This window comes from Egretta garzetta, unplaced genomic scaffold (genome assembly GCF_000687185.1).
Source record: "Egretta garzetta isolate BGI_Z169 unplaced genomic scaffold, ASM68718v1 scaffold107, whole genome shotgun sequence".
NCBI lineage: Eukaryota > Metazoa > Chordata > Aves > Pelecaniformes > Ardeidae > Egretta > Egretta garzetta.
This window is the reverse complement of record NW_009260399.1, coordinates 3,579,283-3,590,349: the sequence shown is the minus strand read 5'-3', so window position 1 is coordinate 3,590,349 and position 11,067 is coordinate 3,579,283. Positions and strand designations below refer to the sequence as shown.

Sequence of the window (11,067 nt, the reverse complement as noted above, 5' to 3'; positions counted from 1 at the left end):
CTTTCCCTAACTGACCACTCAACCATGACCCAGAAACACATCTCCCATGAGATGGCACGTTGTTCAGAATGATTGCATTGCTCTGACTTGATGTCTTTGAAAGTATGACCACCACGAATTCATGGTTCCTAAGCTTTAACTGTTTTCTCTAAATTCGCCTTTGTCCAACATAATACTTCACAGAGCTCACCAGTTGTTAAGGTACAATTTACTATTGGTTTTAATGACCTGAATCCATGCTACTGCTGAAAGTGGCTGTCCTGTGTGCACCTTCCCACTGTGCTCTGCCTTCTGCCTTAGCATTAGAAACACATAGACGGCTGGGTCTTTTTTTGCCTCTTTGGTTGGCTGGAGGTTTTTCCTGGGTTATTTTTCAGCTGAATCTGGTCTCAAATCTGACCGATCATACCTCTTTGTACCCTCTAGCACTAGCACCAAACTGGAGACAGGAAGACATGGCTGGAGAAGGACAGGGCCACATGTGGGTGGGACCTTCCTTTCAGCGGCAGCATGAATTTAGGTTTGGTAAAACCAATCATGAAAGCACCCAAGCCAAATCTTGAGCATATCTGTATGTCCTAACACTCCCATAACACAAAACAGATGCAAAAGATAGACAAGGAATCATTTTGATAATATAGAAGTCCAATAACATGTTTTTAATTCTTTTTACTTTCCTGTTTATGAAAGCCAAAATAGGTTTTAATCAATCTCGCAGCTTTCTGACAACTGAGCAGCCAGAGATGAGACAGATATAGCAAGAACTTGCACGCCTCTGGGGAATGGTTTTTCCTAATTGACTCATATTTGCTAGAGAACTTTATTCTTTCACAGTCCCAGCTGCCTCTAAAGTATATTACAGTAACAACCATTAGAGTTGTGTGCTGATTTAATGATATCCTTTGAAAAAACAGAATAAGAAAGTGGAGGTTTGTCCTCAACTTTTAACAGCCTGTGAAGCTTTTTTAAAGCTGTAATCACAAACATCAAGAAAAACAGTACCATCCAACAGTTAGATAAATGTCACTAAAAACATATAAATCTTAGAAGAATGCTCATGCTTATAAAAACAATGAAATGGTGCGTGGCTGGAGAGATAGAGACCATCTGGCCAAAGAAAATGCTTACATGATAACAGGCTCCTAGCACAACGAAATGTCTTCATAGGAGTTGAGGCAACGACTTTTTTTTTTTTTTACTGGGAATGTACCACTGCTACCCACCAGCATGGAGCTCTGCTGGGAGAACTCAGAAACACCGATGAGCATTTAGCTAAGGGGCATCTCCTACACTTCCAGCTCAGTCTTACTGAGATAAAGGGTGTACTGAGTTCAAAATATTTTTTACTTGAAGAAAGAAGACATGCTTGTCTTCAAGGCACTGTTTTGCTTTCCTCAGTGTACTAGATAAAAGCCCTTAACCTTCCTATTTGATTGACCCTTCTGGCAGTCAATCACATCTCCAGCAATTTCCTCTGCATACGGTCGTATCCACTGAGAATGACTTGCCTTCCCGAGGGATACTCAGACAGGACAAAGAATACACCCGGGAATACTGAAGCTCTCCAAGAGATGTTTGTACAGAACATGCCACACTCATGGATGTTTTTTACTTATAGCCTTGAGAATTTGGCCACAAACATTAGCAACAGCGATTATGACAAGAAAGGTACACCTGGTATTGAAAAAAATACTCAGCATAAGCTTTTATCATATTTGTTATTTTAAATTCTCTCAGTGAGCTTTCCAGAGCTAGCACTTCTTAAACCATAAACACATCAAAGGTCCTCTGAGGTTAGTGACTGGCATTCGCCAAGGCCCGGGTCCTGCAATCACACGCACCAGTGTTTTCATAAGCAATCAGATGCAGGCTCAAGAGCTCGATTTAGACAAGTTGTGTTCAAATCTAAGCTTGTAATCTACCTGTGGGCTGTACTGTTTACTTAAACTTTTCTTTTTAGAAAGCACTGCGGTATTTCGCATGCTTTGGTATAGGCCAGCTCTAGTGGTAATGTAAGTGCTATAAATACACCACAAAAAATAACAGGAAACTGCCAGAATTCTGTTATGGTAAATGCAGTATTCAAACATTTTAAATGTGAGAAAGTAAATTCCATTTTAGAGGAATCACCAACTGCAGTGGTTTGGAGACACTCGCTTTCCACACAACGCGCTAAACTGTAGGAGAAATCACGGGGCTTTCCCCATCCCCCAGAAGGAATTTCACCATGAAATACTCACATAGATCACACGGCTTGGGGAACCTGATGTACTTGAAGCAGGTACAGAAATAATACTCTCAGAGGAAGTCCTCGTTTCCTATGGCAGGAAAAGTGAAACAGATGAGAAATAGAGGAGACAGAGAGAAAATGTAACTGTTATTTCAAAAAGAGCATGTGAGACATTTAATTAAATTTAAGCTTTACCACTCAAAAATGCCATATTACAGTGAGCTCAAAACATACAGGCATATCAAAGACTTCAAAATAAAAGAATACCTGCAGTCAATCAAATTGACCTTTTGAAAATGTAAAAATGATTTTATGTATGACTTTCTTTTCCCCTCCAGAAAGAAATGGCCTGGAGCACTTCTGGGCTGCCAGGACAGCCGTTAGGTACTATCAGGGACAAGGCAAGTTACAGCAGCTCTGAGTCTGGGGTGACAGGACGATGCGGTGGCAGCATCTTTACTCTGAGGTTATACCATCAAACCAATCTACATTGCTTCTGGAATGTGTCATGCTACCGTGCCATTCCCTCACAGCAAACAGCGTGACATCCTGCAGAGCATCCCAAATCAGACACCCAATGCGTTAGCTTTCCCCTCTCTTGTTGTAAGACTACCAGATTAATATTAATACTCAACTGGCTTTGCTCTGTTCTCAATCATTCTGGCATTCAGAGTGACAGACCTTTATTGCCTTCTTTTTGGTAGATTCCTTTATGATGAAAAATATAATTACTTTTAAATAACAAAGTGTTGTGAGCCACGATATTAACCATGAGCGAACAGACACGACATTCATAATTGAAGTTTAAACAAATCTTATTATGAAATCAGTTGTTTTATACCCTCTTTTATCCAGATATATTAATTCATCATAAAGTATTATTTCCCATCTATGGAAAAAAACCTGTCCTTGACTGCAAAAAGTACATATTTTTCCATATGTTCAGAATGACCATCGTTTACTGTCTCATCAAAGGCTGATGCTTCCCACCTGGAGGTTACAACTATTCAAACCCTTAAAAGGATTTTAGCATTATTAAGCTGTCAGGTCACGGTAGCATCCTTCTTACTACTCCAGTCTTGAAGTATTTGCTACCTTTTAGAAGCCATGTGGGAATATATCTGTACTGTACTGTGCTAGCAGAGCAAACAAACTCAATGATCACAACTACCCTTTCCACTGACCTTCTTTAGCCCAGTCTGTCCTATGGATTTCTCTGAGACAGTATGTGGAGACACTTATCCATATAAAAAAGATTCAGTTTAATTGCTTTGTCATGTCTGACTGGGATTTTGGAATTTTCTCCCTCTCATTTTCAGTTTTCTCACACTGAGGCTCTAGACAGGCTCAGAAGGTCGGAGGGGACAAGCCAAACACTAGCATGGAAATAAGAGCATTCTCTGAGAAATACTTGTGGCTGCCGCTGAGATGATCATTCAACACGGACAGTGGAATTGCATTGCTCTTCTGCATAGTTAAAACACATTGCAGTTTTCCTGAACTTGTGTAAAGGACAGGAAAGTATCATCAACTCACTGATTTCATGTGCAAACCATACTTCTTTTTCAGGATGTCCCTACAGGAGTTCCAATATGGCAGAGAAAAAAACCCTGAAGAAAACTGCACTATTTCAATGTTTTAAACCCCATTAAAGTCAAATGACAACTTTGGATTAACCTCAGGATACCCCAGATAAAGCTTCAGAGCTTCACTATGTCATGTGCACCAGTGGAGTGTGTTTTAAGATCACACAGTGCAGCATGACCTTAAGATGCAAAACATACCTGGCAAAATATATTTAATCTTAATAAATTCCTGGAGTTTTTTCATGGGCTTTCCTTCACTTAGAGGTGCCATCCTGTTTTTAAGAAGAACTAAAGCTCATTAAATTTTCTAATTTTTGCAATCGAAATGTAGAGCCTCATCTTTTTAAGGTACCTCTGCAGATTGCTTCCATGCTTTCTCATGCTATTAATTTATTCCCATGAATTTTCCCATTTCTCCTCCTGGTGATTAAAACCTGCTCATTCCACATCTCACACATGGTCTTTATTCTCTGTATGATCCATTATTCCTTTTAGTATCCCCAGTCCATGCCTGCTGCACATAATCTCCTACCTTTTGCAATAAACCCTCACATCTTGGTTGACTCTATTGCTTCTGCTCAGTTCTTTTCTCCGTACTGTGCATTTTTATTCTCCTTCCACCTACCTCTTTTTCCTTTATGAGACTTCTGATAATCCTTATTCTTTCTCTTGCTACTTTGATTTCTTCTGTCTTTTCTAGCTTCATCTTTCTGCTTTTAATCTCACTCTCCCATCATTTTTCTTTTTGCTCTCACTTTCTTTCACATCTTCATTTTCCCTTCCACTCCATCTCCAACATTTTGGAGTGTGCTGCCACTTACTCCATCTGGCCTTTGTCACCTACTTTAATTAAATGCTGTGCATATTTCTATATAAATATATAGAAAGATAACGTCTAAAAACCAGCAAACTGCAAAGGTTGACCAGAAAATTCTTAACCAGTATATCCCATTCCCAACTTTCCCAGTTATGTTGAAAAGTCTACTACCCTCTTTGAAACGGCATCCTTTCTTCTTAGTTCATTTTTTTCAATAATGAGCATAAAGACCAAAAGAAAAAGAGGAAAAACCAAAGGAAAGGAAAAATGACTAGACTTGGAAAAATTCTTTGAGATCCATTCTGGTTTTTTCCCCTACTCAGACAAAACTCCCACTGACTTTCAGATACAGATATCTTTCTCTGTGCTGGGGAGGGAGAAGACTCCCAGCACTCGAGAGAGATGTGTTATAAATGAGTTGGCCTTTACACAATATCTTACAAGTACACTTTCTTTGTGAGGAAAAGGCAGCCAAGTAGGAACCCAGCACAACCTTGTACACTGTCTTTCTCTGAAGGGGGGGCAAGTGGGGGAACCCCAAACCCTACTACTTTTTCAATAAATTACATGTGAGTTTAGCCTTCCAACTTCAGTTACTCAGCCAGAATAAAATCCTTAGGAAGCCTGAAATACTGCTTAATAGTATTAGGCTGAATCAGCAGCACTCATTAAAGTACTTTGACAATTTTAAATACACACATATTAAACAATACATTTTATACTGAAATGCTACTTATTCGATATTCAGAGCTTGCCATGAAGAACACCAGAGCAATGGTTTCCCAAACACACGGGTACAGAAAATTCAGCCAAGATCCTTCAGGGCAAAGCCCAAACCAAATTTTTTTTCAAAACTATAATTTAGTCAAAGTTGCACTTGCTAACACACCAGATTTGTAAACACTCTTTTTATAGCTGCTGCCTGCTGTTCTGACTTGTCCCATGCGCCTTGTGTCCAAGCCTTGATGAATCAAAGCAGAGCTTTTATGAACAAGGATACCAGGGTACAAGGATACAAGGATACCAGCTGGAGCATCAGAGAACAGCAGAACTAAAAAACCCCATACTTGGCCTCCACAGTAAATGAGAGAGTTGCATCTCAATCCCACCACTTCAGAGAGATCATTTCCCCAGCTACAGATTAATTCTTCATTTCCTAGGGGCAGCTTATTCATCTGCAAACCTTGTAATTATTAAAGTTGCCAGAACTCCCCCCTTTTCCCCTTGCACACAGACAGATGCACAAATCATCCAACTTAAGGAGGTACTTAAAGCCAGAGATTAAATTAAGTTGGGGCTGGCTTGCCAACATTTTACAAACAAATAATAAAAAAGAAATTCCAATGAGATATTTTTTTGTAAAAACAAATAAAGTGAAAGTCCTCTGATCTTTTAAGTGCAGAGCCACATAAAAAGAGAAGAGGTCATGCACTGATCACATCATAATCAGACAGAAGTTAAAAATTAACTTTTTTTTTCTTATTCTCATTTTCACATTTTTCCTTATTCAGCTTATACACATAACCCTTAGGTCAGCATTCTCCTGAAGCCATAGCTTTAATCACTAAGTAAAAGCAGAATATTTACAGTACATTATTATATTGCATTAACTTACTAGATTTCTGTCATTTAAAATTTAAAATTACAGTAGTGAAAAAATTCCAAATCCTTCCCTCCATGCCCACTGCAAAAAAAGGCATAGAGAATAATATGACAATGAAATAACACTGGGTAAAATTAAGGTATTTTTACCTTGTTTTTTTCTTCAGCCTTTGCAGCCTGTCTACAAACTGGATGCCAAATGGATGTACCTGGAAAGTAAATTTAAAGTTCTGCTTAATTCAGTTCCCCAATAAGAACCTTAAAAGGTTTAATATAAGAACCTTATTTAACCTTCCTACAAGGTTTTATAAGACACAGAACACTGACTGATTCCACTGCAGTCACTGTTTCATGGATACTTTCAAAGCTAAAACTGACAACTTCTAAATATCAGTGAGCGTAGTCACGTACACATTAAAGACTAGGTGCACTTCAGAAAGCCACATGGCCTTCAATATGTGAGATCAACATCAAAACCTGAGCCCTAAGAAGAGTGAGATGGGACTTGTGGAGCTCCTCCAGCCCAACTCCTGCTCAGAGCAGGTCCCATCACAGCAGGAGCTCAGGGCTGTGCCCAGTTGTGCTCTGCTTACCTCTGAGGGTGCAGATCCCACAGCATCTCTCAGCAACCTGTTCCACTCTCGGTGGAAATTTTTTTTTCCTTATATGCAGTCAGCATTTCCTGTACTCCTGTACATAATAATATGTATTCTTGTAATAGTCTGGCCCAGGTCATACGAAGTAGCACACTGTGATGGGACGGAGTAGTATTGCGGCATTTAACACTAGCTGAAAATCCAGTCTTTCTTTCTGATTTATTCACTGTACTGGTCTTGCACTTCCTATATGTTTATCTCTAGTAAGTCAAATAGTAAAAAACTGCATAAATTCTGGGGAATATTCATCCTAGAGGAAGCAGGAAAGACAGAATGAACCAATTCTTTACTGCATTTAAGTACTGAAGAGAAGATTATGAACTCCAGAGATGTAAGTAACCGTAAGCATGAAAAATAAACTTGAGAGTTTTATATCAATCACAAAAAACCCCACCAAAGCCCTATTTAAGAAGTTGAACACAATGTTCAATATTCAGCGTTCAACGGAAGTGGAATATGTGTAACTATATAAATAAAAGAATTATTTGTAAATTCTAGTAGTAAAAAGGAACCTTTACGTTTATGCCAGTCTGAGCCACAAGCTAAAGCTCTGCACAGTTAAATAATATGAGCGCATGGCAACTTCTGCCTGACTAACTGGGAAGTTGAGAATTTCTGTGTTATAAATATTTAATGTTTATACTGGGTGGAGAGCACCAAGAAGATTTATCTGAAATGCTTTGTTTTCACAGCAGTTTGATAGTTTTCTAACCAGTGGATTTTGGAAACAAGATAGAAACAGAAAGTCTATTTCCCAGAAGACAGATGGAGATCATTGGAATTTATTTCACAAAAATAACTCAGAAGAACACAGACTCAAGCGGTAAAAGACTATAAGTACAGACCAGATAACTTATGTTTAGTAAGTTACTTAAGTTTTTGGGGACTGAACCACTAATAAACATCTTTATAGCACCTTTAAATTCAATGATAATTTATCTTCCAATTATGAGTGGGGCTGAGCTTGCCCACTGAAACCATTTGTCCCAACGGTTGTCTAAGTTGATGTAAATCTTCCCAATGCTTTTCAGAAGTACTTAGATCAACTTTTTTTTTTTTTTTTTTTTTAATTACTCCTATCTGTGGTCAAGCAAAACTGGCTGGGAAACTTTTTCACACAGAAGAAAAGGAGTCCTTTCACCCAAAAGTCATCTGCTGGATGACCACTGACAACTTGATTTCTGCTAAGGAACATGGAACACCTGAAGGAACTTTGCAGTAGTTTATTAAGGGGACGAAGGACAAGTTTAAAAACCCTGGGCTCTGACACTTTTCATTGTCTAACAAGCCAGGTCAGGCAGTCCAGATACCTAATCACAGATATTTTATGAAGTTAACACCAGCTTCTAATGGAAACTGCTCTTCATGTGAAGACAAAAAGTGTATGATTGTAAGCTGGTATGAATGTTTCACCAGAAAATGAAGTGGGTAAGATGGGTCCAAATTAGCAGGACCTGAGCATATTTTGTGATTATTTGAACTAAAAATCAGCACAAACCCCAACAAATATCCACCCTTATGACAAACTGAACTTAAAAAGAAGATTCACTTGCAACCCAGTTTCAGAGGGCTTGAAATCTAGAAACACATTTGTAGTTTGATGTCTTTTTTTTTAAAGCATTGATTTCCCAGGGGGGTTTAGTACTGCTAAGCTACTTTGCAGTTGGAAGAACCACAGCATTTTCTGGCTCCTGAGGGAGAATCCGTGAGCACAGACAAGGATCATTATGTCCTTTAATGAGCTAGTTGTTGTTGCAAACCAAAGTGACAATAAAATTGTCATTTTAAATAACGTACTAAATTCTAATTAGATCTTACTGAGATCACTGTCGTGTTTTAAGTAAAGTCTAACTTTTCCAGCTTAATGAATGATTTCAAAGTACGCTTCTAGAAAACTGTGGACAACTGCAAAGTTGTAATACAGATCTGGGCAAGCATGTGATTTTAGGATAGCACACCAGCCTTGCAGTTCCCACATCCTACTGAGTTTCTTTTTTCTGTTTTCCTTTGAAAAGATACTGCCAGTCAAAGACTTAGGCAAAAGCCTTGATTTAATTCAGTGCCAGACCCTGTATTTAACTGTGTAGACATTGTTGTCTTTGATCAGTTTAGAACAGCTAAAAGTTGCTACCTATGAAACAGAATTTAGCTCATATCTATGTTAAATAACATTTTTTCCCCATTGAATAAATTATGCAAGTTCTTCTCTATTACCACTGATATCCCCTGACAAGAAAGACTGGATTTCTCCCTGCATAGCTTTCTCCTAAGCGATGCAAGCTTATGGCTGTATAAAGTACAGGTATACTGTCTGGTAAGGGCTTCAGTTCCGTGACATCCTCTTCTCCACCCTCTGAGGGCAGCTAGATCTGACTGAGGACAATTCGGGTAAGGACCTTCAGAATTTCTCCTCGTACCCAAGTAGGCAATAGGTACAAAATTTGACTTAGGACTGCTTTAGGGAACCTGCTGTCCCATCCGTGTGTTAACTTTCATCTGGATCATTCATCACTGCAGAAAAATTCACATCATTTTTTTTTTTTTTAGTAAATGGAAAATTTTATAATTTTCACTGTCAAGTACTTCCATCTGCAGGAAATAAATACTACCACTCATCCTTTCTGTGATTCACACTTGCTATTGGATTTGAGCTGAGAGAGAAGTAATAGCGAGTAAGAAGCAATGAAGGTTTGTTTTTGCTTTTCTTTAGCCTACACATTGCATTCTTCACTTTCCTTGGTAGTCATGAAGTGAGAATATGTGCAAAACAGCTCAGCCATGCTAGCAAGTATGGGCAAGAGGGCGATGCTCCAAGTGTAAGAGGTTTGGGTTTGGGGTGGGGTTTTTTTGTTTGTTTGTTTTTACCTTGAAGATACATTTCTTCTCCTTCTGCAAACATCTGACTGCACCTGACACATCGTGCGCACGTTGGGTGATAATGTTTTTCTCCTGCCTGTTTGGGAAAAAAGGTATGGATGATTAAGTATACTGATCAATTTAGCAGCTTCACTATGAGGAGTTTTTTCTTTCATCCTCTAGAATATGACTAATTAGAATAAATTACTTAATGCCAGTTAGCTCAACAATCTCCTACAACCACAATGCTTATTTTTGATTAAAGACCATTCATGATTTAAAATGTAATTATGGTCTTGCCTACACAAAACAAGTTAACATGCAATAGTTAAGTCTCTGAATTTACAGAATGCAAGCAATTCTATACAGCGAACACAACCATACTGGGCACCAAGTGCAAGGTAGCTTAGGACTCACCTGCAGAAGGAAGTTAGGAGGTCGTAAACTTGAGCATGCATTTGTAATTCACTGTATGTTCTTCATGAACCCACTGAGCACATACTTTTAACACACAGCAAGAACCATCTTGTTCAAGGAATGTTTTAAAAGCGGCTTGTAGGTATCGAGGACTAAAGGGGTTCCATGAGGAATGCGTGTGGTGTGCCTATGGGACTCTAAGTTCAGAGCTGCCACTTTTGGGTACTGTGCACTAAATCCCTCACGTAGACAAGCCAGGTGCTTTGCCAGTTGTTCTGACATTAATCTTTGTAATTTAATACCACTATTCGCACTGATTGGAATAAAAATAGGACCGATCCCTAAGTTTGCTCAGAACAGCTTAGTAACTCATCAATTTTCATAACTTTAAATTTCCAAATACCCATTAATGTAAACTGTTTCACCATTGACCTCAGTGTGTTTTTCAAGACGAGACATCTACCTGCTAAAAGGAGCAAGGGCTTGTCTACGTCAGAACATCAATGTGTAACGCAGACAAGGGCAAAGTTAACCTCAAGCGACTATCAGAAAAGAAAGCCGAGATTCTTGGATCACAGGGTTTGTGCAGGACTTAATTTTGGTAGCTTGGCCAAAATTCAATTCGATGGCCAGCTGTGGGCTGTTAGCTCTGGTTCCCACAGTCAAGGACAGCAGCACCACAAGGCAATGTTGTCTTGAGCTAGTGACAAAATTAGCATTCAGGGAGTTGTGCTCTTCTGAGTGAACAACATGAGCCAGCCCCTCCAAACTGCATCCCTACCCCGTCTGCAGATGGCACTCACAAATCAGAATTCAACAGCCCAAAGCCGGCTCTTGCACATGCTCCCAGCACTCCTCACTCTTCAAAATTGAACGTCAAAGAACAGAACTGAAAGCCAAATC

At 39.1% G+C, this 11,067-nt stretch overlaps 1 protein-coding gene across 1 annotated transcript in view; it reads right to left on the bottom strand.

Moving 5' to 3' along the window:
- ABLIM2 (actin binding LIM protein family member 2) overlaps positions 1-11,067 on the bottom strand; it is a 135,137-nt gene that overhangs the window by 46,611 nt on the left and 77,459 nt on the right. The window contains exons 9-11 of the mRNA XM_035898651.1: positions 9,757-9,844; positions 6,386-6,444; positions 2,241-2,318 (exon numbers count right to left, since the gene is read on the bottom strand). Of these exons, the coding sequence (XP_035754544.1) occupies positions 2,241-2,318; positions 6,386-6,444; positions 9,757-9,844 (225 nt within the window). The remainder of the gene's footprint in view (positions 1-2,240; positions 2,319-6,385; positions 6,445-9,756; positions 9,845-11,067) is intronic.